General features: G+C 48.3%; 15 protein-coding genes across 15 annotated transcripts; 8 read left to right on the top strand and 7 right to left on the bottom strand.

The window, feature by feature from the left end:
- Positions 1 to 82: 82 nt before the first annotated feature.
- Positions 83 to 1,813, bottom strand: FSUBG_6050 (tripeptidyl-peptidase sed4; the record flags this gene model as incomplete). Its single annotated transcript, XM_036684210.1, has 1 exon — positions 83 to 1,813. One exon carries the CDS (start codon positions 1,811 to 1,813, stop codon positions 83 to 85), a length of 1,731 nt encoding a protein of 576 aa, XP_036538412.1.
- A 788-nt stretch (positions 1,814 to 2,601) lies between these two features.
- On the top strand, positions 2,602 to 3,998 carry FSUBG_6051 (peptidase a1; the record flags this gene model as incomplete). Its single annotated transcript, XM_036684211.1, has 2 exons — positions 2,602 to 2,723; positions 2,786 to 3,998. The coding sequence occupies 2 exons, from the start codon at positions 2,602 to 2,604 to the stop codon at positions 3,996 to 3,998; spliced, it is 1,335 nt and encodes a 444-aa protein (XP_036538413.1).
- A 237-nt stretch (positions 3,999 to 4,235) lies between these two features.
- FSUBG_6052 (amino acid permease 2 (AAP-2)) lies at positions 4,236 to 5,906 on the bottom strand (the record flags this gene model as incomplete). The annotated part of the gene is made up of 2 exons (XM_036684212.1): positions 4,236 to 4,698; positions 4,747 to 5,906. 2 exons carry the CDS (start codon positions 5,904 to 5,906, stop codon positions 4,236 to 4,238), a joined length of 1,623 nt encoding a protein of 540 aa, XP_036538414.1.
- Positions 5,907 to 6,399: 493 nt separating this feature from the next.
- FSUBG_6053 (ankyrin repeat domain protein) lies at positions 6,400 to 7,758 on the bottom strand (the record flags this gene model as incomplete). The annotated part of the gene is made up of 1 exon (XM_036684213.1): positions 6,400 to 7,758. The coding sequence occupies one exon, from the start codon at positions 7,756 to 7,758 to the stop codon at positions 6,400 to 6,402; it is 1,359 nt and encodes a 452-aa protein (XP_036538415.1).
- A 1,128-nt stretch (positions 7,759 to 8,886) lies between these two features.
- Positions 8,887 to 9,939, top strand: FSUBG_6054 (alpha-n-arabinofuranosidase alpha-L-arabinofuranosidase; the record flags this gene model as incomplete). The annotated part of the gene is made up of 1 exon (XM_036684214.1): positions 8,887 to 9,939. One exon carries the CDS (start codon positions 8,887 to 8,889, stop codon positions 9,937 to 9,939), a length of 1,053 nt encoding a protein of 350 aa, XP_036538416.1.
- A 174-nt stretch (positions 9,940 to 10,113) lies between these two features.
- Positions 10,114 to 11,195, bottom strand: FSUBG_6055 (uncharacterized protein; the record flags this gene model as incomplete). The annotated part of the gene is made up of 3 exons (XM_036684215.1): positions 10,114 to 10,166; positions 10,330 to 10,888; positions 10,941 to 11,195. The coding sequence occupies 3 exons, from the start codon at positions 11,193 to 11,195 to the stop codon at positions 10,114 to 10,116; spliced, it is 867 nt and encodes a 288-aa protein (XP_036538417.1).
- Positions 11,196 to 12,787: 1,592 nt separating this feature from the next.
- Positions 12,788 to 13,490, top strand: FSUBG_6056 (uncharacterized protein; the record flags this gene model as incomplete). Its single annotated transcript, XM_036684216.1, has 3 exons — positions 12,788 to 12,920; positions 12,972 to 13,049; positions 13,105 to 13,490. 3 exons carry the CDS (start codon positions 12,788 to 12,790, stop codon positions 13,488 to 13,490), a joined length of 597 nt encoding a protein of 198 aa, XP_036538418.1.
- A 421-nt stretch (positions 13,491 to 13,911) lies between these two features.
- On the top strand, positions 13,912 to 14,358 carry FSUBG_6057 (polyketide cyclase dehydrase; the record flags this gene model as incomplete). The annotated part of the gene is made up of 1 exon (XM_036684217.1): positions 13,912 to 14,358. One exon carries the CDS (start codon positions 13,912 to 13,914, stop codon positions 14,356 to 14,358), a length of 447 nt encoding a protein of 148 aa, XP_036538419.1.
- Positions 14,359 to 14,772: 414 nt separating this feature from the next.
- On the top strand, positions 14,773 to 17,454 carry FSUBG_6058 (ankyrin repeat; the record flags this gene model as incomplete). The annotated part of the gene is made up of 3 exons (XM_036684218.1): positions 14,773 to 14,891; positions 14,940 to 15,346; positions 15,512 to 17,454. The coding sequence occupies 3 exons, from the start codon at positions 14,773 to 14,775 to the stop codon at positions 17,452 to 17,454; spliced, it is 2,469 nt and encodes an 822-aa protein (XP_036538420.1).
- A 210-nt stretch (positions 17,455 to 17,664) lies between these two features.
- FSUBG_6059 (ankyrin repeat) lies at positions 17,665 to 18,711 on the top strand (the record flags this gene model as incomplete). Its single annotated transcript, XM_036684219.1, has 1 exon — positions 17,665 to 18,711. One exon carries the CDS (start codon positions 17,665 to 17,667, stop codon positions 18,709 to 18,711), a length of 1,047 nt encoding a protein of 348 aa, XP_036538421.1.
- Positions 18,712 to 18,822: 111 nt separating this feature from the next.
- On the top strand, positions 18,823 to 19,632 carry FSUBG_6060 (ankyrin repeat domain protein; the record flags this gene model as incomplete). The annotated part of the gene is made up of 1 exon (XM_036684221.1): positions 18,823 to 19,632. The coding sequence occupies one exon, from the start codon at positions 18,823 to 18,825 to the stop codon at positions 19,630 to 19,632; it is 810 nt and encodes a 269-aa protein (XP_036538422.1).
- A 694-nt stretch (positions 19,633 to 20,326) lies between these two features.
- FSUBG_6061 (FAD dependent oxidoreductase) lies at positions 20,327 to 20,788 on the bottom strand (the record flags this gene model as incomplete). Its single annotated transcript, XM_036684222.1, has 1 exon — positions 20,327 to 20,788. One exon carries the CDS (start codon positions 20,786 to 20,788, stop codon positions 20,327 to 20,329), a length of 462 nt encoding a protein of 153 aa, XP_036538423.1.
- Positions 20,789 to 21,653: 865 nt separating this feature from the next.
- Positions 21,654 to 22,488, top strand: FSUBG_6062 (major facilitator superfamily transporter; the record flags this gene model as incomplete). The annotated part of the gene is made up of 3 exons (XM_036684223.1): positions 21,654 to 21,984; positions 22,069 to 22,315; positions 22,374 to 22,488. 3 exons carry the CDS (start codon positions 21,654 to 21,656, stop codon positions 22,486 to 22,488), a joined length of 693 nt encoding a protein of 230 aa, XP_036538424.1.
- An 862-nt stretch (positions 22,489 to 23,350) lies between these two features.
- Positions 23,351 to 24,519, bottom strand: FSUBG_6063 (NADH oxidase; the record flags this gene model as incomplete). The annotated part of the gene is made up of 2 exons (XM_036684224.1): positions 23,351 to 24,348; positions 24,417 to 24,519. The coding sequence occupies 2 exons, from the start codon at positions 24,517 to 24,519 to the stop codon at positions 23,351 to 23,353; spliced, it is 1,101 nt and encodes a 366-aa protein (XP_036538425.1).
- Positions 24,520 to 25,245: 726 nt separating this feature from the next.
- On the bottom strand, positions 25,246 to 26,884 carry FSUBG_6064 (cytochrome P450 monooxygenase 52A13; the record flags this gene model as incomplete). Its single annotated transcript, XM_036684225.1, has 4 exons — positions 25,246 to 25,661; positions 25,710 to 25,929; positions 25,981 to 26,238; positions 26,291 to 26,884. 4 exons carry the CDS (start codon positions 26,882 to 26,884, stop codon positions 25,246 to 25,248), a joined length of 1,488 nt encoding a protein of 495 aa, XP_036538426.1.
- Between the last annotated feature and the right edge of the window lie 145 nt (positions 26,885 to 27,029).

The raw sequence follows: 27,029 nt of genomic DNA on the forward strand, positions 1-27,029 counted from the left end.
AGCCGCGGTTTCACGCGATATGACACATTATTAACTTTACTCGAAGTTAGTGTTGGACATTACTTAACAATTTTCTGCCCTCTCAACTTAATAAAGCGGCCAACTTTGTAAAGTCAGGCTCACCCAGACCTGTTGCAGCATCCCACCCTGCGAGGGCCTCCCAACCTGTTTCAAAAAAGTTACCATCCGCACAACCACCCGTTTCACTACCATCTTTGACATCACGGAAGACTGAGCTCGCCTTTGAAGAGTACAGCAAAGGGTTGAGAAATCCTAATACAGGTTTCTTCGCCCTCAGACGCTTGTCGTTGACAAGTGCAATCATGGCTGCAAACACAGGTGCAGACGCGCTCGTGCCGCTGTGGATCGAAGCTTGGCCTCCGGTCAGCGTCAGATAATTATCGCCTAAAAGACTGACGTCTGGCTGTGCACGGCCGCTGACGTTGTAAAAGCCCTTGTGCTTGCCTTTCAAGGCTTTGATGTAACCTGACACAGCTTTGTCTTGCCAAGAAGCACGTTTGAAAACATTTGACATGCCCCCAGAGCTATACGAAGCCGCACCGCCATAGTCCGCCGTGGCGCCTACAGAGGTCATCCAAGGGCAGCTCGAGGGGAATGTTGGTACAAAGAGCCTCTTCTTACCAGACACTCCAAGGCAGGTATTATCGCCACCCGCTCCAGCCGCTCCTCCATCTCCAGAAGATCCAATGATAGAGATTCCGCGAGCAGCAGCTTTTGCAAAAAGATCGCAAACATGTGTCGCATAAGCAACCGGTACGTTCTTCTCGTCATCGTTGTAAGATATGGATATAACTTTGGGAGGGTCTTTTAAACCGAGTATATACTCGAAGAACTCGGCATATGGCTCGTTGTCGTCTGGTGAGATCGGCTTATTCGGGGCTTGGCCGATCTTTGGCGCGTGGCCACCTACTGAGTAGAAGGTAACAGGGAGCGGACCCGTGAAGGCCATTGAGTAGTCCAGGTCAAGTTCAGCCTCGACTGTGAGCGAGCCTCCGTCTGCTGGAGGTTTGAGGGTACCCTTGTTGACAGAAACGACGTTGATTGGAGGGATGGACATCTGATTCCGTTTATCATATTTGGTCAGGAAGGCTTTGACGTCTGTTACGTTGGGGAAGTTATTCAGAAAACCAGCTATGGCAATTGTGCTGCCCGACTTGCCGTCAGCTGGATTGTAATGAATATTGTATTGCGTGCGCAGCTGAGATGGACACACGCTGTTCGAACAATTGCTGGGTCCAGTAGGTACATGCTGTCTTTTTTGTATCATTTTGGGGCTGGTTTCCAATCGGAAGAAATGTACTGTTGGATATATGTAACTGATCGCGTCCTTCTGCGTGCTTGGAATGCTATACCCGGTAGTCCGAATCACAGTCCGGTCGGTAGCCTTGTGTCGAAATTGGTAAAACGTGGTGTTCAGAACCCGGTTCCAGTCAGCGACAGCTGTTGTGACATCGACGTGATGGGGACTTGTCGTGTAGTTGGATAACCCCTCGTCTTGGAGCCAGCCCGCCACCTTTTTAGAAACGAGATCCTTGTCGGGCAAAATCGCTCTCAACTCATGCGCTCCCAAATAACGGCCGTACTGATTGGAAGCGGGGTCGGACACCTGCTTGGCCACTTTGAGATAGGGCTTTTCCAGCTCCGCGAGATGAAGTCGCAAAGACAGTAGCTCATTTTGAGGTGCCGCTTTCAGCTGCACATAGTCACTGGGAGGCTGCTGAATGGATTCGTGACGGCGAGCATCGCAAAATGGGGAGAGAAGCAGCGAGCAAACGAAGTAACTGCACCGCATGTTGGGCAAGATGGAGCTATCGATGTATGAAGAGCTCTAGCTACTATGAGGACATGGCATCTAGTTATAATAATAACTCGAATATTGTCACAGGTACAGAGTGGACCATCAATCATATGACGGTATGTTTGAGAGGCCAATTGCAATCAATGCATACGAAAATGCCGAGCCACGTCGGGATAGCGTGCTCTTCGTATAGACAACTCGCGTAGACATGATTGGTCTAGAATATCACCGATTGTTTCGTGGCGAAAGATAGAGCCTTTCAAAGTTCCTGTCCAGTAGCGCGGATGATATAATGACCGACATGAGCTTGAGGAATGTATGGCATATCACGCTGATCTTGTTGCCGAATAACCGAAGAATGTTCGACTGGGCAAGGATAATACGAGTTCTTCCCGCGGCTAAACCCTGTCCGTCATGGAAAGACTATCTAACTATGTACAAGGGTCGATTATTATCGGCCTAACTGATGTCTCAAAAGCTTTAGCGCAATTTTAGCCTATGTATCTACGGATACTCCGTAGATTCCAAATACGAGAGATCGGCAAATACTGTACCGCTAAAATGATTCTGGCCTGGTATTTGACGAAAATGGAAAACATCCGTGCCACAGGGGCTCTACTAACTGACCGAAAAGTATATTTTATGATACGGTCTAGACGGTTTATTTTTATCACTGATGCCTATCCCTCGCATAGAGTGTGCAATATTTAAATTCTATAAGAACCATATGCTTTGTGCCTCAATCATACCTGGTATACAAGCATTACAAGTTATCAGCCGCAATGTTACTCACGATCAGTCTCCTCTCGATCGCTTCTCTGCAGGGTGTAGCTGTTACTGCTGCACCATCACAGCCGCAACCTCCCATCATTCCCATTTCATTTAGCTACGGCGGCTATCCTCGGTGAGTCATGCTTGTCTCCCCTCAACCTTGGAGCCGCGCAGAAACTGATGGTTGCAACTTAGTGTACAAGCCGATATCAGTTGGGGTACACCCGGACAATCTCCTGTGCCCACAATCTTTGACACCGGCTCCCCCAGCTTCTGGGTTTTTGGTCCCAATTCGATCATCAATGATGGTAGCAATTACCATTACGAACAGGGTCCCTGCAACAAGACTGTCAAGAGCTTTTACAACTGGCCCAAGTCAAGTTCGCATTCTAAAGGAGGCGCTACCAAGCCTAAAGGCGGACCTTTGGGCTATGCCTATGGCGGCAACGGCAAGTTGATAACAGCACCCGCTCTCATCAACGACACATTCGGCTTCTCCAATTCAAAGTTCCCGAAATTGACCAACAACCAAGTGGCATTGGCGAATTATGCGCAGATTACTCAACTCGACGATAAATGCCAGATCTCCGAAAGTACCTTTGACCACAGCATCCTCGGTTTGGCACCACTTCCTGAGGGCTTCGCTGGACCTTCTTTCCGCGATAATTTGCGCCGTAGTGGGGAGACACGTTCCTCGTCTTTCACCATGTGGTTTGATCAACAACCCAAGTCTATCAAGTCTCCTTACCTGGGCGCAGCTGTGTTCGGTGCCGCACCTTCAACGAAGAAGTATACCGGCGAGCTTGTACGCATCAAGCAGGATTATCCGGAGCGTACCTATGTGGGTTACTATTCGGCACTACCAGAGCTGACTGCTACATCGATTCGCAAGCCGGGCAAGCCCGTCAAGATTGGTCTAGCGGATCCTTCGGTCAAGCAGTGTCTGCTTGATTCCGGTACAGGCGAGGATCGTGTGCCCTTCAGCGGAAAGGAGATCATGAAGGCAACAGGGCTTATTCAGCTGCAAAATCCGTCCGTACTTGCATATAACGGGACTTGCGAGTCCATTCCGCATACTGCCACTGTCAACTTTACCTTTGCCGGAGCTACTAAAGGGAAGGCTGTGACAATCGCTGTTCCTATTCGCAGCTACGCCCGTGGGGAATTCGACGGGTTACCTGGCTACGACGCTTCCAAGTACTGTGCTTTGAGCCTCTCGCCTGACGAGTATGGCGATTGTACCTTTGGTGCCCCCTTCTTCACAGCTGCTTATGCCGTCTTCCACGATGACAAGAAGCAGGTCGCGCTGGCGCAAGGTGGTGTTTCCACTGGAACAGCCAATGGTGTAGCTGGGATTGGTCAGCTCACACCCATCCTCCCTGGTTCGAACATTCCGGGTTCAGTTTAGATAGGTAGTTTTAGTTAAGAATTGCTTAAAAAAAGCATTAGATATATCACTCAAAATTATATAATTTTAACTACCGTAATCAACACATAGTTCCATACACGAATTTGGTACATTTAGAGCATTATTAGATGACTGGCACAGCGATATATGAACCACTTTCATTCGGAAGCTATCCAATTTTGGGCAGTGCAGGATCAAGATTTTCTCAGCTATCATTTGTCTATAAGACTCAGGTTGCTATGATGACTGTTGAAGACCAACTCCTTGCAACTTGAAACCCTCCACAAAATTCACCGGAGGAGTGTACGCCTTCCTGCCGTGCGTCAGATATGCAATGGCGGCGATGATGATAACGCCAGCCCATATTAAAGGCGCCCAGTTCGCTGAAGCAGTATCTACAGGGAGAGTCAATGGGAAGCAGCAGAGAATGACGATGAACAAGCTGTAAAGCACCGAAAACGCGTTGATGGCCAGTCCAAACCGACCCAGGCTCCACCGAGCGGAAGGCAGCTGTTCACCTTTGATGCGCTTGAGGAGTACACAACCGATGCTGATGAGGTAAGTGCTCATAATGCCGAGTGTTGAAAGCGAGACCAGAACAGTGAAAGCGACGTCGGAGCCGATCTGGATGAGGCTGAGGAGAGCAGCGCCGATGGACATGAGGTAGACGGCGTTGAAGGGCATGTGCCATTTCTTGTCCCTGTCAAACGGTCAGCAGGAGATGTATGAACCTGAAGTGAGCACTTACATATGGCCAATCCATTGAGAACCCGGAAGACCCTTATCTCTAGCAAACGCCCATGTTTCACGAGCACAAGTCGCAAGAGTCGTGATGTTGCCGAGGTAGACTAAAAGCCACAAGACGACATTGAAGAACAAATTCAGTCCTTGAGATCCGGTGCGATCGAAAAGGGCGATGAAGGGCCAGTCTGCCTCGATGATGGCGTCAAGAGGGCCAATGCAGAAGAGCATTGTGATGAGCATGATGAACCCAAAAAAGACGTTGCCAACGTATGACCACCAGATCGCCCTTGGTACAACGATCGACGCGTTCTTGACTTCTTCGGACAGATGGACGATACTGTCTGAACCGAAGCAGCACCAGAGAACATAGATCTGCGATGAGATGTATGCAAAGCCCATGTTGTCCCATCCACTCTGATCAGTAAACTGCAAGAATACATCGTGCGCATCGTTCTTGTCACAAAGGACCCAAAGAGGGATCATGACTGCGAAAAATCCCAAGAGATGACCAATCAGACTTGCTGTCTCGAGCTGCGGAAAGAAAGCAGTACCCCAAGTGTTGAACGCGATGGTGATAATAATAACAGCCCACATAATCAGCGCAATCTGCCAAGGTGTAAACGCAAAATCAGGCTTCGTAACGTTGATACACGCCTGCACTTGAAAAGCGATGGTATAGCAACTACTCGCAAAACTAGCCAGCCATCCCAGCGTCGTCATCCAGCCAGAAGCATAAGAGAGAACCTTCTGGTACTTGGGCGGTGAAAACTCGCTGACCCAATGATACTGGCCACCCGATGTAGGCGCCATAGAAGCCATCTCCGCCAAACTCGCAACAACAGCAGAATACGCCGTAGTCGTAGTGACAAAACACCAGAAAACACCAGCATATCCACCGTTCGTGAACCCCGGCGCCAGCGAAATCAGCACGAATTCCCACGTCGCCATGTAAATAGCCACAAAGCCAATTGACGACCAGAGCGAAAACGTTCGTTTAAACTGCTGTTTCTTGCCCAGGCGCTGCATGTCCAAGTGGTCCTGGTGACCATTGTGAAAGCCATCTTGGTCGAGTTCTGTTTCTTCGGGGAGGAGCTTGTTCGCTTCTTTGGAGGGACCGACGGCAGCGGAGGGGTCTGTCGATGATTTGGATGAATCGTCGGCCATTTTTTACGATTGGGAAAAGGATGAGGAGAAATTTACTACGTAGAAATTAGGTGGCGAGGACTATTTATTAGGCCCTACAGGGGAAGAGATTGAGCTTTATCCTTATCGAAGCCACCGATGGATGCCCCGCAGGTACAGATCTGTACTTTATTGCGTTATGAGCTGCTAGTGAATGTGTGCAGTTCCTTAATGTGTTTGAAGTAGTGCTAAGTACTGCTGGCCAGCCAATTTCGAGTCGGAGGCGGCCCGAAGGTCTAGATCCATTAAAATGCGTTACACTAAGATCAAATAAACGTAGATCGTCCGAAGATGCGGGTCTGCTAAGGCTGAAACTGCTATTTGAGGAAGCTGGCAAACTGTCGCGGTTTCATTGACTTTCTGTTCAGGTGAATATCGCCAATTGAAGTTTCTTTCGTAGCATTCAATGATATCTCTGTAGACCAGGCGCTGTATGGTACGCAGAGAGTATCAATGCATACTCCAATCCAACAGTTTACGCAATCTCTAACCTGGCCATATCTCTGCTCTTCACTTTCTCAATGATCCGCACCAGTGGATTATTCCTCGCCTCCTCTAGGGCTTCTCCTCTAATCTCCAGTTTTGATCCACTCATCAAACTCTTCAGATATTCTTTCACCTCCTTGCTCCTCTGCCAAGGCTGATCCTCAAATTTCAGCGCTGAATCGAACGAATCTTGTTTTGAGGAAGGACACTTGACGAACGGATCCGCGCCCTTCTCAATGAGAAACTCGACTATTTCCCAGTTTTCGTAATGAGCAGCCGTCGACAGCGCTGTACCGCCCGAGTAGGTCCTTGCATTGATCTCAGCTCCGTAATTTAAAGCCATCCCCATCAGTGGTCTCCAGTCTTCCTCAGCGCCAGGAACTGAATGGCGGTGTAATCTTTTAATAGCTCCGTGTAGTGGACGTGAGTATTGTGGATGAGCGCCATACTCAAGAAGCATCTGCACCACAATCATTGGGCTCTTTTCAACTGAGAGGTCGAGTGCGAGTCCTGATGTACGGTCCATTGGTGGCGTGGCTTTCTCCCCCCAGTCATGTAGCCTTCCGTCCTTGAATGGGGCAAGGTCTGGATCTGCGCCATGTTCAAGGAGAAAACGAGTGATATCCACGTCTTGAACACAGTGGTTTATGGCAACTCCGAAATGCCCATCGCGGCTGGGTATTTGCTGATTGGGGTGATAACCATGCCGGACGCAGATTTCGAACAGCGGGAGGGAAAGGTTATCGCAAGCTTCTCTCACCACTTCACCGTTCAGAGGAGTCCATCTCTCATCGAGCAGATATCGCACTACTTCAATCTGATTCGCCCTCGCTGCGTAAACCAACCCGTCTTGGAGACCCAGCTGTTGAAGCTCTTCTATGTGTTCCCCATCTTCCGTCCAAGCCTTGACCTCATCAAGCAAGCCTTTATCGCAAGCCACCATGAAGGGCCTAACACTCTCGTTACTGTGGTTTTCCGCTCTCTTGAATAGTACACTTGTGCTACATCCTGGAAGAGGAGGTGGCAGAGGAGGAAGGTTGAGATGCTCGAAGTAGCTGTATATAATAAGCCTCAGCGGTTCTTTGGATGCATCGCTCCTAGCCGCGTCTCTGTCCATGATATCCTCGTAGGCTTGGGCGTCTATTTGACTCCAATCCCGGGAGTGGCGCGCACGTAGTTGTTTGAGTTGTGCTTCATCTTCTTTGTTTCGCTTGAATAACTCAGGCTGGTATGGAGGGATACTGGCAGGTCTAGGTACGGGAGGAGTGTCTCTCGAACCGAACCGGATATAAAAGTATAGAGCCGGTTTACGGCCAGAACGACGCATATGGCGATTGGTGTATGTCATCTTTGAGGGTATTTAGGCTCGGGTTGATAGGGTCTGAATTGTAGCATGCGTTTCCATTTTGCCGAGGAATCAGCTCATGGAGTTGGTGTTGACACCTCAGGCGTCATATTCGTTGGTTGCCTAAAGCACGTCCCATGCTGTATCATGTATATTGCTATTATCCACGTTGGCCCCCAATTGATTATTGTGTAACTACACTAGCTGTAATTTTGCCGACAGAGAAGCAATCGCCGCATGCTGTGCCTTAGATATCCATCCTCTTTGCTGGGGCGAACTGGAATCGGAGCATTTGCCCCAGGTCCACTACAACTACAATCGTTGACGCTAAGACTCGATGAATGTTTCACATGGCACGAATCAACGATCGGATAGTACGGCCGGATCATTCGGTGCATCTCGTTCATAAACGGCCCTTTACCACGAAACGGCATGATCTTGACTTTTTGTTCTCCCAGGGTCCAATGTATCTGAGGTTCTAGATGCATTACGCAAACATGGGAGGCAAGATCCAATAAGGTAGCATCGAGCACCTTGGCCATACCCTACTTGTAAGCTGAATGGACCGATAATCTGGTACTTTGCGGGGCTAATGCTAAGCGCACCAGTCCATGACACGACCAAGCATGCACTGAACTCCCAATCTGTCGATATTCCTGACGATCCCCTGGCAAGTATAAACTCAAATAGACTATTTTCTCACTAACATGAACACAATACTACAGGATAATTCTGGATAATACAAGTTCCATTTAGGCACAAATCTTACCGTGACGGGCGTCGTATTCTGCTTACGCTTGGCGGTGTGTTTTATCGCCCCCAGCTGCTTAGTTAAGAGCGCGCTGCAGCATGACAAAGAGTTTATATAGAAAACATCCAGTAAACTCTATTAAAATTGTTTTATCCGGCGGGCCAATCCTATGCCAAGAGGATACCCCGCAAACCCCGTCTTTCCAGGGGGAATAGCCTGATTTATCAAGGGGACAAACTTAGTTGAGGTCATCATCACGGCAGTTGGTATAGGAGCGAGAAAACTAGGTATAAAAGACAATGCCACGATCCACGAAGTTCCTACTCATCAGGCTTTCTTCAATCCCGTCAATCAAGCATTAGGTTCAACAGTTTGCTACGATGCAGCTCAAGTTTCTGTCTTCAGCATTGCTGTTGTCTCTGACCAGCAAGTGCGCTGCGCAAGACACTAATGATATTCCTCCTCTGATCACCGACCTCTGGTCCGCGGATCCCTCGGCTCATGTTTTCGAAGGCAAGCTTTGGGTTTACCCGTCACACGACATCGAGGCCAGTGTCGTCAACGGCACAGGAGGCGCTCAATACGCCATGAGAGATTATCATACTTACTCCATGAAGAGCATCTACGGAAAAGACCCCGTCATCGACCACGGTGTCGCTCTCTCAGTCGACGATGTTCCCTGGGCTAAGCAGCAAATGTGGGCTCCTGATGCAGCTTACAAGAACGGCAAATATTATCTCTACTTCCCCGCCAAGGATAAGGACGAGATCTTTAGAATTGGAGTTGCTGTCTCTAACAAGCCCAGCGGTCCTTTCAAGGCCGACAAGAGCTGGATCCCCGGCACATACAGTATCGATCCTGCTAGCTTTGTTGATACTGACGACGAGGCCTTCCTTATCTGGGGCGGCATCTGGGGCGGCCAGCTCCAGGCCTGGCAGGATCACAAGACCTTTAACGAGTCGTGGCTTGGCGACAAGGCTGCTCCCAACGGCACCAACGCCCTATCTCCTCAGATCGCCAAGCTGAGCAAGGACATGCACAAGATCACCGAAACACCCCGCGATCTCGTCATCCTCGCTCCCGAGACAGGCAAGCCTCTTCAAGCTGAGGACAACAACCGTCGATTCTTCGAGGGACCCTGGGTTCACAAGCGCGGCAAGCTGTACTATCTCATGTACTCCACTGGCGACACGCACTTCCTTGTCTACGCCACTTCCAAGAACATCTACGGTCCCTATACCTACCAGGGCAAGATTCTTGACCCTGTTGATGGGTGGACTACTCATGGAAGTATTGTTGAGTACAAGGGACAGTGGTGGCTGTTCTTTGCGGATGCGCATACCTCTGGAAAGGATTATCTTCGACAGGTTAAGGCGAGGAAGATCTGGTATGACAAGGACGGCAAAATCTTGCTTAATCGACCTAAGATTTAGACTTGCGCATGCGAGTAAACTTTCTCTTCTTCGGATTGGAGGATAGCTATGAGTAGATGTTCGTGTAAATAGCCAATATTTTGAGTGGAGTCGATTATTTCTTCTTCGACAACAAGACTAGTCTCTAACTCTGCGTGTCTTACTCCTATCTCTGCAGTGATTTCCAGTGTCTGACTAAATGGTCCGCAAAAGGCCCTGACCTTTTATAATTCCTCTTCCCATTCTCGCTACAGAACGGGCAGTTGTAATAGTTATCTCTGTCCCTGAAACCAGCCAGAGTAAACGGCATGTCCCCGGCAGCGAGGATCCTCTCGAGATACTCTGCTAAAGACGTTGGGATCTCATGAAATGTAGTTCCCGCCTTTTTGTCACTCGGTATCCGACACATACCGTTGTTCTTATCCACGTTGCCAGGAGTTGTCATGTTGTTAGTGGGATGCGACTTTGAACTCGGCGCTGCCTTCTCGTGAGGATTTGGATCATAGTGGATCGGCTGGAATGGATCGATACTTTTATCTGAGGCTGGGTAGGAGACCTGGCTTGCTCGTCGACTACTCTGGGGCGTATGAAAGACAGGCGACTCGGCTATGTCGTCGCCAAATGATATGATTGGGGGGAGAACCCTTGGAGACTCTGAGCGGTTGCTTCGGGTTTTCGGAGAGGTCGTGAAAGGAGAATAGTAACCATCGTGTGCGGTTCTTTGATGGCTTGGTGGCAAGTAAGATATATATCTTGGATGCGACAGATTGATATTGTCTGCAGAGGCACGTCGGAGAGGCGGTAGACAAAGAGCATCCCGAAGTCTCTCCGCCTGGTTCTGGACATCCATTTCTTGTACCGATGGAGGCGAAGATGAGGTCCCAGGTGTCGGCCTCAATGAAACAACTTGATTTTCATTCCTTATATCATCCTTCTCGGATATAGGGGCCCAAGGCGCATTCTTCTGTTGCTACAAAACCCATTAGCATGAGAGGCTCTGTATGTGGGGCCTGAGCACTGACCAAATGGCGGTAAATGCTCGTCTTCTCTATCAACTTGGTGCCCTCTTGCTCTGGATATACTTCAGACCATGCTTGCAATGATCTCTCAACCTGAGGTCTTCCGATTATCCCGATGATATCGTGACACATCGTGGTGATGACCGTCCGCAGTTCCTCCTCATTCTGCGCCGATTGAGCATGCGCAACATCTCCGCGGCACTTGGCGACAGCCTGCTCTATAAGCATCACCCGATCCAGCCATTCGTCGGTCGACATGTTTGCCTTTGATTACTATGAAACACGAAACATCGCATGTTTGAACGGATGGAGAGAGTCACAAGAACGAGGTTTGTGAAAATCATGTGAAGGGCGCTGTTGACAGGCCTTGGAAATTCTGCTTAGTGACTCGAAAGTCGGGCAGCGCTATTGCTTGCCGAACCTCGGAGGGCATGGACGAATGGCTGCTATGCGACTTAAATAGCGGCTGTCAAAAATTCATGATTCCGCTGTAAACTACTTAGTTCGCTCGAGGACGCGTATTCTGGTTGGCCGATGTGAGAAGGGCAGAGTATTCAGCTGACGGCGGATGCATCGGATAAACCGGATTATGACGATGAAAGGTGATATGTAAGCATAAAGTCTTTATTATATCTCATACTGAGATAGCCAGTGGCATCTTGAGCATTACGACAAGAACATTCAGCGTTACTAGATGTCTTCTGTGCTGAGATGAACATCAAGCATAAATTGTTGCTTTATCGGACTATTTAACTAGACTACCCGGTACTACGGCAGTGTAGGTTTCGAAAAGGTATGACCTCATAAGGATCCCGATACATCTTTCCATAACAAAGAGCTTGAAACTAAAGGAAACAAAGAGTTGATGCCATCGAGTGTTCAAAGATAGCAGTTTAAAGTAAAATAGTAAGAACGGTAACAAGACCCCGAGATCCCGCGGGATCTTGATATCATTCACCGAGATTACGGACTCCCACTAAGATAGGCGAACACGAGTAGTGGAGTTAACTCCCTAGAGGGGAAGAAGCAGCCACCAATCAGAGCCTCATGAATGTGTCACATCAGATTCCGCTTTCGCGGAACGAGATCCGGTGGCAGGTAAAGGACGAATTGTGGCTAGTTTTATTCGCGCCTTGAGGCCAAGCAGGCCGAGAACGGAGAAAACTCAGTAAAAATTACAAAGCAACAATCTGAACATTTCGATTTTCAAAGAATAAGCCACAGATCAGTGTAGCTATATTCAGGATGAGTAAGTGTAATTCACATTTGCGCAGAGACAATAGGTGCCATGTGTACGAGACGACTGGATAGGGTTACAGCTTGGGGCATGTTAAGGAGTACATAGGGTAGCGGGCAAACAATGAATGTCTGTAAGTAGTCCTTAACGGCGCTGGTTTTACCAGAGACATTTGCAAATGCCTAGCCGCAATTGAGGAGCGGGGTTCATCGTGGCTGGCTGTACTATCTGCCCGAGATTGGTCTGGACCAAACACTAGTGTGAAGGGCTGAGCAAACTATTGAACAATGGACGCCATGTCTCTCACTATGCACAGAAAGACTGCAGTCATAGGCTGGTAAAGTTCGATAGCTGCCGTAAGCTCCCTATAGTCAGACGCCCGCCTATGTATGTTTCTAAGGACGTGTTGCGAACTATAGTAGACTACATAAATGTCGCCAGCTGAGCTCCTATTGACAGTCCACACTGTTGATCATGAGGAACTTCGTCGCCTCTCTATGAACCTGCCTTTCAGGTATAAAAAGCGGTTGTATTTCCCTTGTTCATTTCTTCGGGTCATAGAAGACTTCTTCATTGCAGTTCCCTCTTTCCAAAGTTACAAATCTTTGCCACAATGACAAACTATTCTCTGCTAGTCAAGGTTCCAGGGCAAGGGGCCCTACAGCAACTTGCACAGCAAGGCAACAGGCTCTGCTTGGGTTTCGGAGTAGGAAATGACCAACCCAATGTCATTGCATCAAGCTCAGGTAGGCTTGCCTGCTCCTCTATCTGAGCCCACGCTAACGATTGCAACCAAGACCTTGCGCCTAATATCATAACCGAGTGGAGTGATGACTATGCCATTGCTGCCAGTCAATCCAACTTCATGCAAGGAGGTATGCAGACCCTGGAAATGATAGCTCAAAGGTCAATTGCTAACCAATTCTTCAGCCCGGGTTGAGGCGTCGACTGAACCCGAGTCCATCAGTCCTGGCCAGACCTACACCTTGAACCCAGATTTCACAGGCAGTGTCGGTGGTGGTGGACCTCAAGGGGGTTTCCGCTTCAACAACAAGGCGGACAGGGCCTCCCCCATTCTCTACCGAGCGATGGGATACGAGAGGGCTCCCATCTACGTCGGCTCCTCGCAACTCCCCAGAGGCGCCAGTCAGGTTATCAACCCCGGTAACAAAGTCACCGTATGGTTTCAGAGCGAAGGCTACACTGGAACCATGGTCGATGGGATTTATGCACAGAGCTTTGAAATTGACATGTCGGAAAGGACTAACGCCACAGTCATCTTCACTGATGACTTTAGGTGGTCGCTGGAGGAGTAAATACGATGGTGGGCTGGGGCTTTCTAGCAATTGTGAATATATTGGGATAATGAAAGACATATTTTGTCATTAGTTAACTGCTTCTTTCAAGTGAGAGCTCAAGTGAAGCCATGCCATCGTTACATCGGGGTAATAATTGTCGTATTCACGGGGAAATACAAGGAATATCGACTGTGTGAGCGGACAAATAACCCTCCGAAGTCGTTGACGTCATAGCTGAACCGGCCCGCGTCGGTCATTCATACGCGCCGTCCCGCGTCACAAAGGGATAACTTCTTCAAAACGGCAAATAAATTAATTATTATATATAATGTCAATAGTAGGCTCTCAATAGTTCTAGCAGCATCAAAAAATTCCACTCAACCGAACATACAATTCGCATTTGTCATTCATCACTGCTCAAATACATCACATTCTCGAAATGCGTGAAATCCAGGAATCGATCACAATTGAAGCGCCTCCATCACAAGTATGGCGAGTGTTAATGGACTTAAAGTCTTGGCCAAAGTGGAACACCTTTGTCACATCAATCGAAGTACAAGCTCCGCATAATGAACTCGCCGTTGGAAGCAAACAGACCATCACCATCGACAAAACCCAGTCGTACACCAATGTAGTATCGGTATTACAGCCTGAAAAAGAACTTCGATGGAACGGCAGTATCTTGACACCGATAATATTTGACACGGAGCATTGGTGTTGCCTGGAAGCTGTCGAGGAAGGACGATCGACACGATTTACGCAAGGAGAGCGCTTTTCTGGCATCCTGGCACCAATAGCTGCTGCGGCAGGAAAGCTGAACGAACTACAGGAGGGATACGTAAGGATGAATCGCGACCTGAAGAAAGTTGTTGAAGAGAGCAAATAGATTTGGGTCTGTAAGAGTTAATAGATCTCTACAGTTACTGTGGCCTTGTTTCGAGAGCGGATCGTCATTTTTCTTGCTACTTGTTGTCTTGGCGATGCATGTTGGTGGAGGGCCTCAATATGAGGTAAGGCAGAAATGGATGTTACACAAATCAGCCGCAGCGTTTAAAGACATCCTGTTATTGGCCATAAGCTCAACGCACATCAAACAAAAGTCCCAGAGCCTGATTTCTCAGCGCGATCAAATTGCGCGAATATGATCTGACTTTGCTCGACCATTATTCTCTAGCTCAGCTAGAACTAACCGCTTCCAAATCTACCGATATATTACCTACGACGCTTAACCCACCTGGAACGGATAGTGCTTGACAGAGACCGATAATAAGATCCTTCCAGCCAACGCTTCCCTGTTGCCATGATTCCCAGCCAGACGCTGCCGTGGTCCCTGGCCATCACTCTGTTGTTCATTCCAGGATGTTTGGCCACAGAATTCGGCGATGACTTCGCCAATAACCTATTCACAGACTTGGCGCCGTGAGTCAACAATCCAGGCCAGACCTATGATACTAATTTTCGCTCAAGACTCATTGCCCTCTTCGGAGAAAGAGTTACTATGCAGTACATGAGCCAGGCCACGGGTTGGGCTGATAGCTTTACTCTCGCGATGGCCCCGCTTGGAATCCTCACCATCATTGTCAGTGCTATTAGAGTTGGGGGGCCGTCGTGGTTGAAGGCGATTATCGGCAGAGCCAGGGAAAACCTGGCAGCCGCCGAGGTCGAGCTGATGTCTTCAACTTCTCGAGACGTGTGTGAGCTATGGAATGGCTCTGAGATTGTCCGCAGCCTTGGATCGCCTCCAGTAAGAGAATTCATTCTTCTGCTGCCCAAATCTCGGGAATCTCGGGAAGATACCTCTCCCAGTAATGGATTGTTTGAGTTCGAGTGCAAAACCATTAAAGAGGCTGAGCACGATGGTTACTTGACTACGAGTACGTATACGCCGACATGTTGAAGAAGGGAGTTAACTTGTAGATAAGGTAGGGGAAGTGGAGATTCTGAAAAAGGAACGAGTGCGCATAGTTCAGGCAGAAGTGAGTACTCATCATGCCAAAACCAGGCCAATTGAAGTTTGGTGAACACTACTGATCCTGAAGGTTTACAAGAGATCGAACTCAGGGAATTGAACAGATCAAACAAAGTCATCATCATCTATAACGAGTCAACCTCTGCACCCAACATATCGCTCAACGTTCATCCTCAAAAGCGGCACGAAGTGCGAATGGCTGCTATACTAGGCACCCTCCTCCAAGTGGGAGTTTTGATCTATGCTGGGTTCGCAACATATTATTATACCTTGAGATTCCCAAAGGAGGAGAATAAACCCGTATCAAACTACGCGTTTCCATGCACAGCGAGTGGCACAATCTTCTTGGTAACCGGACTACTGCTCTGTGCCGACGTAGTTGAGAAAAGAACTGCAGAGGTGCATCGAAAGCCACGGACCGGCTATAAGGCCTACGCAATTTGGGTGCAACGCGAAGCGACCGTCGGAGATCAGGTCTTCAGATCTTTCGGAATTCTCTCTGATGCACATAGAAAGGAGATCATAACATCACGCCGTGATAATGATATCAAGAAAGATTTCGAGGCCTCGTTCGTCGATAGAGCTGTTCAACTCGTCTGCTACGTGCCATTGCAGATCCTGGAGTTACTTAAAAAGGTGTCCGGCAAGAAGACGACGCCTGCTTCGACCCAGAACACAGTACGATCATCTAAAACATCACTCGGGGCATTTCTCAGCATTTCTGGGTACGTCATACAATTCGTGGGATTGCGAGACATGCATTGGTCTGTTTCTATTGTCCAGTTGGGAGCAGTCATATCGATGACTGCTGCTCGAGCTGCCATTCGCCGGGGACTTGCGACCTCCCCGAGCGTCCAGTCTCTAGTCCAAAACTTCGAGCTAGAGTGGCTTGCATCTACCATTGTTAGCACGGATGGCAGACGTTGGGAAGTACCTAAAGCCGACAGTCCACCCTGGACAAATTGGGTCGTTTTAGCCAATGAAGACGTAAAGCTTGACTCCACGAATGACGCAAGAGGCAGCACGGAAGTTCACGCTCATTCAAGTAACGAAGAGCATCAAGATGGAAGCCAAGAGGGCGATGTCGATGGTACTGATGAGGCAAACGATGAGGACAGCGAAGACGACAGTGAAGACGGCAGCGAAAACAATAGTGAAGACAGTAGAGAACACGATAGCGAAGACGGCAGTGAAGACGGCAGCGGGGAGGACTGTGAAGACAAGATTGATAAAGACAATGACGAAGAAGAGAATGAAGAAAAGGGAAAGAATGCAGAGGAGAGCGGCGTCGAAACAAGTAGCGATATCGGTACTCACAGCGATGGACTTAGCGACGTCGGCACCAATAGTCGTGGATACCTCAGGTCGAATGTTGTTATTGAAGCGGCACATGATAATCAAGAAGGGAGCGCGAATGAGCGCAGCGATGAGCATCCCATGAGCAAGGTCTATTCCGAGGCTCAAACAATCATGACTTTGCGGTCTCACTTTGCCAAATTAACTGGCTGGAGAAGTCCAGTATTCACCGAGGCGAATTCTCTATCAAGGGCTATCGAAGTGGTTATGAATACGCTATTCTTCAAATCCGAGCTCACGCAGTTCAACTGGCCGTTGCGAGCTATATACAACGAACGAGAGCCTCAAATTATCAACGTCTCCGTGGACCTAGTCAACGGAAATTGGAAAGTTAGCCGCCACGATATGGAAGCGATTTTGTCGCTATGGATATTCTCCATGACGAACGTTGCTACAGATGGACATGCCTCCCGAGAAATCGACGCCACTACAAACGGACCAGGAGTGCACCTGTTAGGCGCAGACACACCGCAGCTACGGCGTGACATCAGGTGGTGGATACCTCAAGACCTCAGGAAAGTAATTATTGTTCGAGAAAGCCCCAAAGGTTCTTTAGTAGTGGAAAAGTCTCTTGTTGTTGGTTGCGGAAGAGCCACTAAACCTAAGGTGAAGCTGGAGCGAATCGAACTAAACGATGACGACAATAATCCTCCCTAGGGCAAGGCCGTAGAGAAAGGGCTTTTGGCAGTGGAATCGTTCCAACCACCAGCAGCTCTGTTTTCTCTCAGTCTTTTGTCTTCATTCCTGAGTGCGGCGGCAAAAACGATGAATGAACCCGTTGAAGGCCAGGCAGAAGTAAATCCGAATGACAGCAGAAACCTTAGTTCTTGGACATCATTTACTCTACACCATGCATCATTATCGAAAATGGCCGCCGAAGTTCAAAGTACCGGACTCGCGACTCTCAGTGAAGCTTACTCGGTGATTATTCGGTCTCTCAGCATCGAAAATAAACTTCCACGGGTCGACAACATCATTGAAGTAGCTCGAGAACATGCAAGGCCATATGAAGAAAGAAATGATATGAGGAGGGCGACAGAAGTCTACCTGTGGCTGATCAGGACAGCAAACCTTTTCCCTTCCGACACAGCGTTTGTTCATAAATCTATGGCGGTGATACTCGAGCATCTAGGTCAGCTCATGGAGTACATCAAACTCTCAAGTCGACTGAAACCGGAAGCTCTTCGACGCAAGCATTTCGAAGACGAAGTTATGGCAGAAATCAATGCCTTACCGCAACAGATCGAGAGTGAGCTGCAGCTGGACAAGGTAGAAAGTAGAAACACATTTGTCCACTTGATGAGGATATACCATAAACAGGATCGTCTTTGCATATTTCCTTCTCGGCTTATCAGGATTGCACAGCAGGATCCTACCTTTCCTCAACGAAGGCGGCCGATCCCATACAGGTTTATTAACGAGGATGAAGAGCTTGCTGAAATGGAGGCTGTAACTGGATGGACAAAGCTGCATTGGGACGCCGCTAAAGATAACAGACAATCACTTCGTCATCAGATGGAGAAAGATTTTGACCCGGACACACGCGACCTTCTTGGGCATACAGCACTCCATCTAGCCTGCCAGGGGAGATGGTCTCTAGTAGCAATACTTCTTGCTAGAAACGGCGCGGATATTGATGCCAGAGCCAGAAATGGGTCAACGCCACTTCACTATGCAGCCAAAGGTAGCCATCTGTTGATTACTAAGTTCTTTGTTACGTATGGGGCGGAGGTTAATGTAAAAGATGCGGCAGGAATGACACCAGCTATGTGGGCCGCTCTCGAGGGATGCAAGGATGTTCTAAAGTGTCTGCTGAGGTATTCGAATCTGAACCTGAGAGATAGTGGCGGCAGGGCAATTCTTCATCACGCAGTGCTATCCGGATGCTCTGGTATTGTCGATGTTTTTGAATAAGGGGTAGACACTGAAGTTTGAGACCAAGAAGGTCAGACGCCTCTGCACCTGGCAGCGTTTATTGGAAAAGATGACGCACTCTCGACTCTTACTAAGAAGCTGAGAGCCAACATGAATGCCAAAGACGGACATGGGAATCATTTGCTGCATCTCGCGGCTCTCGGCGGCCAGATTGACATGATGAATCGACTGATCAGCGAATTTAATGCGAATATCGATTGCGGAGATCAGAATCAGGAGACCCCGCTACATATAGCCGTGCAGAGAAGTAAAGGCACTGTCATAGAAGCTGTGATAAAAATGAAACCAAATCTGGAGGCCAGAAATAGGAACGGGGAAACTCCTTTGATGGTTGCCTGTAAGCTGGGAAAGATCGAGATTATGAAGCGTTTGGTCGATGCTGGAGCCGACAGGCACACCACAGACAACGATACAAACTCTATCCTAATTGAAGCTGTCTTGGCAGGCCACAAAAGGATTGTTGGATATGCCTTGAACATAGGAGTCGATAAGGACCATCAGCGAGTCGGTGGTTTGGCTGCCTTGCATATCGCAGCAAAGGACGGAAAGAGTCGTATTGTTCAGATGCTTATCAATGGAAATGCTGCCAACGACAAGTCGGGCTATTACGGAATGACGCCGCTGCATTACGCTGCACAACAAGCTCATAGTACAGTTGTCGAAGTGCTACTCAATGCAGGAGTTGATATCAAAGGCAAGGATTATTGGGGCAGGACCCCGGTGCATCATGCAGCCAGTGGAACCTCGAGACCAAAGAATTCGGCTAGAGAAAGGACAGTGAGGCTTCTCTTAGAGGGAGGTGCAGAAAAGCAATGCGTCAATGACGAAGGCAAGACGGCACGAGAATTGGCAGAGGAAAAGGGCAATCAAAGAGTCGTAGAAATATTAGATATAGGCTAGAAGAAAAAATCATGGACTGCATATTTAAGCATCATGTAATTCAGGAACGGAAAGTGACAGGCATTCTTGTGAAGTCTAAGTAGAAAGACTTAAGTGAATTTCAATGACAGTTATGTATCATGAGAGAGGTTAGATAGAGTAATGCCCTGCATCAAAGAGAAGGGAGACAGATCGATGTCAGGCTTTTCTCCTTGCATTAGCTGACTCATGACTCGCCCACTACCCATTCCTAGGGTCAATCCCCAATCGGACTGTTCTGGTGGAGGCAGCGTCGCATTGAAATTCCTTCGTCCACAAACCCAGATGGTACCGTCGTTCCGGCCGGCAAATTCGAACTTTTCTCCAATAAGTGGCTCGAATGAAATAAATGCCATACTCTCAAAATTTGTCAGTAAAGGATTCTTGCAGATGATCCAGTCTCCTGCATCTGTATTCAATTGGGGGCGGAGACGTGCGGAGGGGAACAGTCGCTCACAGACGGTTGGTGTCCATGGGCCGCAGGCCAGGAGTAGCTGCTTGCATCCGACATTTGTATTCTGCTGACGGGATATCTTCAAAGTTATGGCTTGTACCTCACTCAAGGTAGATAAACGAACCCCGAGGACCTCCGAGTTTGTCATGATTTTGACGTCTCTCGCGAGGCACTGATCTGTTAGCCATTTGCCTAGACCCTTCGGATTCCTTTCAAACACGATCAGCAGCTGAACTTTAGCACATTGGATTCGGATCTTGGAAATACGCACACTGTAGCTGTATTGTTCCCCAGAACCTGATCGTCAATATCCCAGCCTGCCTCTGTCTTGATCCAGTTGGGAAGTTTATCGAGGCCCTTGCCGTCACCTTGACAAATGCCGTAGGAGGAGTTCGCGCGGTACCCCGTAGCAAGTCTGAAATCGGCAGTCTGTGCCTCCTGCGCCCATAGATCGAAAGAGTATTGTCCAAGTGGTGCGAGTACCTTGCCCGTCGGGCCAGGAAAGTGGTAGTGAAAGCAACCTGTGCAAGCGGACGAAGCAGCAGCGAATGGTCTGTCGCCAGCCTCAACGACGATGATCTTCGGTTTGCGGTCCTGGTTCTCGAATGACTTGGACAATTGGTATGCAGTGCAAAGTCCAATGCAACCGGCTCCGATGACAACGATAGCGTTGTTGTCCTCCATTATGATTGAGTTTGTATGATAGGTGCAGATCTGCTTCTTTGTTATGATATAGGCACATTGTGGCGGATAGTTTTACGGCTAGTAGGTTTTCTCGCATACGATCAACGGAAAATATTGGTTATGTGCATATATGAGGTAAATAGGCACTCGATCTTGTGCACAAATGTGAAGTTGGATCCTAACCATATTTTCGGAGTGAATGAGGTACCAAGATTAATTGCACTTCTTGTAACTATACATGACGCAAAACTCTGACACCAACTCAATTGTTTACCGCCCCTAATCGCCTAATCTGATTGGTGTACTAGAGCTATTCCATTATCAGTTCATTTTTCTTGACGCAGAGAGAAAGACGTACCGTTTAGGCAGGGGTGCCTGTCAAAGGCATGCGGTGCAGAGCCCAATACAACCCGCCCCGACAACGACGATCACTTCTTTGTCCTGCATTCTGATCATTTATTTTGTGTCTCGTTGGGGATGCATTTTTCGCTGTCCCACTTAACTATACTGATTGCTGGCCGCCTGCCTAGGGCCTTATCGCCTAAACTACCCCGCCCGCTGGGGGCATGCAGCAGAAATCTGGCGCTAAATTTTGGTGATGATGCACCAAATGGTCTCGATCGTTTTTACTCCCGCACGCTAGGCCGTACACTGTGATTGTTATGCTGTCACTTATGAGACCTGGGTTGCCAATTCATAACATGATCATTATTCGCATAGATCTCTCTTTTGATTCTGGAGCTACGGAAGGCGTCAGTGGCTACGTCATCACTATCACGTGAGAGTTAGCTTGTCTTACCGTCCGTAACACACGCTTGAGTTAGGTAGGCTACAAACATCCTCAACTACCTACATAACATAAGCAATGGCCCCCTCAGAGGCATCACCTCTAATCTCATCAGCCATTCAGCAATCTGCGACACCCGAGGCACACATAGCGCAATCTCGTCGCCGAACTATCCTCCTACTGCTTCTATACCTCGTGTTCCTCGATCTCGGATACGAGCTTATCATGCCGGCACAGACTCGGGTCTTGGAACGCATATACTGCCGAATTTACTATGACGATCATGATTATGGGCTACACGGAGGCGACGCGAACGGAGGGATTGATGAACGGCTATGCAAGGTTGGCGTAATACAGAGCGAGGTCGCTATGCTAAAAGGCTGGCAAGTTACTCTTGACAGCATCGGCAGTGAGTTCTTTACCAGATTCATCCTGAGTGGCGGAAAGGGCTGTTTGAGATAATAGTCATAGTTTTACTAATGCTGTAACATAGTGCTTGTATTCTCTGTTCCTTGGGCGCACGTTGCGGATGTCCGTGGTCGAAAACCGGTCTTGCTGTTGCTCACCTCTGCACTGTTTGCGAAATACGCCTTTGTTCAACTCGTTTGCTTCTTTGATGGCGCCATTCCCCTCCGATGGTCATGGTTTTCGGCCTTGCACACCGTGTTCGGTGGCAGTGTCACCGTTGCCACAGCGTTAATATATACCATCATATCTGACGTGGTCCCAGAAAATGATAGGTATGTCCTGTTTCAGTGTCACCAAGTGATGAGCTAACAAGAAAATCCAGAACATCAGTTTTCTTCCAGGTGATGGCCGCGATGATCGTTACACAGTTCCTTGGTCCGCTCATAAGCGCAGCACTAATGGTCTGGAGCCCTTGGCTACCAATGGTCCTTGGCCTGGGTGCTGAACAGATGAGTATATTGACCCTCTGCCTTATCCCAGAGACTCTCAATAACAGTGAATCTGGCTCCTTGGAGCCTCAACCCTCTCCATCTCCAGACTCTGATGCTGGGGAAGAACCTGCTTTTTGGAGTAGACTGATTTTACGCACCAAGAACTCAGTCTCGTTCATGACGTCGGATACACGAATTCTGGTCGCAGCGTCCGCCTTTAGTCTTCACATGTTGTTTCTGAATAGAGACATCTTGCTCCAGTACATCTCAGCACGTTACGACATATCTCTCTCAGCGGCTACACTTTTCATTTTAATCCGCTCTGGCCTTCTTATTTTTCTATGTCTTTTTATCCTTCCCAGAATTAGTCGAAATTATCATGGTCGAATAGGCTCGCTACAGGCAGACCGCATTCTTGCATGCATCAGCGCGGCTCTCCTCGCTTTGGGCTTCTTGGGGTTGAGTATGGCGCCCGACTTGGTGGCGCTATCGGTCTGTTTAGCAGTCAACTCTCTCGGCTGGGGCCTGTTCGCCTTCCTGAGAAGTTTCTTAACTAATCTTGCTGGTAAAAGCGAGGTTGCACGCTTGAACAGCATTATCGGGGTTTTCGACACTTTGGGGTTGATGGTTGGAAGCCCGTTGCTTGCAGAACTATTTTCGAAAGGAATTGAGATGAAAGGTTACTTATTCGGATTACCCTTTCTGTTCAGTGGATTCAGCGTCTTAGTCATAGTTCTTTTCTTATCGCAAGTCAATACTTGATTTCTTTTTTTAGATTTCTACGGAGATGCATGATCATTCCCATTTGAGACACCACTCTTAAACTTTCATTCCTAAACGGCAAATCTGATTTGTATACCAAAGCTATTCCTGTTATTAGTGCGCTATCATGAAAGTTGGAGACAGAAGACAAACCGTTTCAGCCCCCATACCAACAGCCTTGATCCCAGTGTATTTAGCCCAACTCCACGCCTCAATTTTCTTAGCATACGCCAAACTTCCATGTTCTGGTATGCTGGTGTCTAAGACCTTTTTTGGCAGAGCTGGGTCTATGACGGAGGGTCGAGCTAAACCGACAAGATCACAACTGCCTCCCTTGACAGCAGCTTCCATACCTTGGCGTGTCCGAAAGCCACCAGTCAGCATTATGGGGACATCTGGGAGCTTAGACCTGATGGCGTTTGCGAAGTCGATAAAGAAGGCTTCTCGAGCCTTGGTGCTTGCCTTCACTGTCGTGTGCAGGCCAGTGCTGAACATTGGATCCTCGATGGATCCTCCACTGACCTCCACAAAGTCAACTCCCGCATTAACAATGGCCTTGAGCTGGGTGATGAAGTCGCCCAGGTCTGTATGATCCGTTGAGTTGACTTTAATGCCAACACATGTCCCAGCTGGCACAGCCTTTCTGACAGCTTTGACAACGTCAATAACGATCTTAGCTCTCGCTAATGGAGATCCACCATACGCATCTGTTCGTTTATTCGACAGGGGCGATGAGAATTGTGCCAGTAAGTACCCATGTGCAGCATGAATCTCTACTCCAGCGAACCCGGCTTCTACCGATAGCTGTGCTGCTTCAGCGAATCTCGTTACCACGTCATCTATGTCAGATTGAGTCATCTCCTTTGGCGTTCCATATACCAATGATCTGATAAGCCATGGGAATAGACCCCTGCCGAGATCTAGAGGAATTGGACTCGGGGCTAGGCTCTTGACAAATGGTGCTTGCCGTCCAGGATGGTTGATCTGGACTATGGCTTTCGTCCCGTTGAGTGAACAGGCACTGACCCAAGACTTCCAAGCAGCAAGAGTCTTTTCTCTGGGGAGATCCCGGTTCACTGTGAAGTCACCCGGTGCACCGGGATGAGCGGGATCTATGTGCACGTTGCCTTACAAGTTATTTAGCCTGTACTGCCATTTTGGTGCGTCGAGTAAGTCTTACCACTAATGATTAATCCCCAGCCTCCTTTAGCCCATTCGCTGTATGTGGCAAGACATTGCGTGCCACCTGGAAGGCCTTCTTTGTCAGCCAATCTTTCAGCCATGGCTGCTTTAGTGAGCCGATTAGGCAAAGTGAGCCCGCATTTCAGCGTGATTGGTTGCGCGATAGCTAGTTCCATGATGAAAGTATTGTCAAGACCGACACGCAATTGGTGTCGAACTGGAAGCTGAGTAACGAACCAGTGTTGATATGAACGGAGATCAAAAGAAGTACACTTTTAAGAAAGCTCAGATACTGTATATTCACAATTGGCACTCCCTGCAGCATTGAAAACAGTTCCAACTTGTTGACTGCAGATCCGTGTGAGAATCCGTGCCCCTTCGCATGTCTAAGCAAAGTCCGGAACAGCACGTAATATCCCGCTATTCTCCGTACCCAATCAGATCCCAATCCGTCCACTTCAAGTCTTTTGTTGCAACTTCATCTCTGTATAGAAACTTCTGGGAAGGATCGTCGATGAAATTCTCCTTCAGCTTTAATGGGGAAGATGCAGATCAAATTGGTAGTGATTTATCCAGAAACAAAAAACAGCTTGGAAGTGCGAGACAGGTCTCTTATAGAACACGGGCGATCTTAGAACAGCATATTTCTATTGATCCAATGTCATATATAACTATAGGTGATATCCACAGGCGTGAGTTGAAAACGTGTTGTGCAGTGCCATTGACAAAGATATTTCATACCGTCTTAGATACGATCTGTAAACCGTAGAAGCATTAAAATGCCATTTAACCCAGCAAGCATGCAGATTACACCGAATAACACCGAATCATCGGTATAAAGCCACCTTAACACCAGTCTTATTCGACGGCCCAATCCTCATAACAGGAACGTACGGCTCTGGGTCGCGAGGCTCGATGCGCTTGAAGGTCTTCGCAAGATGAGCAAGGATATACGCCGCCTCAGTCTGAACCATCATCTGAGCCGGGCATCGTCTTGGTCCGCCACCAAAAGGCAGGAAGCCCCATGAGCCTCGATACCCGTCAAACCTCTCTGGCTTGAACTCGTTGGAGTCGTCACCCCAAGCCTCAGAATCACGATACATGACAGTCTTGTTGATGAGAACAAGATCGCCCTTGCGGATAAGCGTTGGTGATTTGCCATCTGGACCACCGCCAACTGGTATCACGACATCCTCAAAAGCACCGCGGAGTTGAGACACGTTGTTGGGGATCATGCGATGAGCTTTTTAGTTAGCTAGAGAATATGCGGGATGCTAGGTGATACACTTACTCTCATTCATGACGCAGTTCAGATACTTCATGTTTCGCAGAACTGAAAAGTTCATGGGAATATCACGTAGTTCGTGGACTTCCTGCCGAATCTTATCCCAAACATCAGGATAGCGAGCAAGCCACCAAACGCAGTTGCTGATAAACACAGAGGTAGTGTCAATGTTGGCCACGAGAATCAAGCAGATCTGCGATCGCAGCTCCTCAACATCTTCCAGATTCTGCACCATTGTCCAGAGAAGATCAGTTCGTTCGGGCTCCAAGTCACTTACGCCGTCTTTGATCTTCTTTTCACGCTCATGCTTCTCCTTGATGGTGTCTTGAATGGGAGGAGTAACGAAGGCATGGATCTCTTCGACTGACTTCAGCCAGGGAGTCCAATCACGAAGAAACATGAGCCTGTTAAGCTGAGCGCGGAGACGACCACCGTCAAGCACGTCAAGCATTGTGTTGGCAATCTTGGCGCGTTCGGGATATACGAGCGCCTCAGTGGATTCGCCAAAGATGAACTCCGTGGCGATATCCAGGAACTGGGTAAAGGGGTTAACGTGGGATAAACTGAGCATGACGACTGTAACTGACCCATCGTTGGAGAAGTGGTTGGAGATCGACAGTTTCCCCGTTTTCAGGTAGTAGCTTGATGAACTGGTTCGTATGTCGAGCCACTCTGTCTGTGCTTGTGTACACCTGACGATCGAAGAAAGGCTGGATAAGAAAGCGACTGTGCTTCCAATCTTCACCATCAGTAGTGATAGCGCCCTTATCAGCGAAAGGAGTCAGTCCTCTTCGAAGATTACCAATCGGTGTAACACCAAACTCCTTGAAGTGAGTAGCATAGACAGCCTTCAAAACTTCAGGATCATAAGTGTAGATCCACTTGACACCAAACATATTGATACTGAAGGTCTTGGTGTGAGGCATGCTGGCATGAAGCTTTGCAAGCCATGCCAAGAACTGGTTTGATCGTAAGGCATGGATTTGACTCGCTACTAGATCAAGACCCCATATGGGGTCCCATTGCCAGTAGCGAGTTATCGGTTTCCAGCCTTTTGCTTCAGACTTAACGTTGCTTGTGAATAGCTTCCGAAAGATAAATATGAGAAAAGCAGCCCCAATCGCAAGAACAGGGAGATTTCGAGTTGAGATTTGTTGGAGGACTAACTGATGCAGTGCCATTGTTTCGTGTGTTGTATCTAATAATGCCCTGTTTTGCTTGAATTACTTCACAAAGGGTTTTGAACCGATCTATGATCGGAAGCTGGTGGTGTATATGGATGGCTGTCATAAGCTCAAAACGATGGGCTACAGGACCTGCAGCACT

This window comes from Fusarium subglutinans (assembly GCF_013396075.1).
Source record: "Fusarium subglutinans strain NRRL 66333 chromosome Unknown NRRL66333_c0000061, whole genome shotgun sequence".
NCBI classification, from domain to species: domain Eukaryota; kingdom Fungi; phylum Ascomycota; class Sordariomycetes; order Hypocreales; family Nectriaceae; genus Fusarium; species Fusarium subglutinans.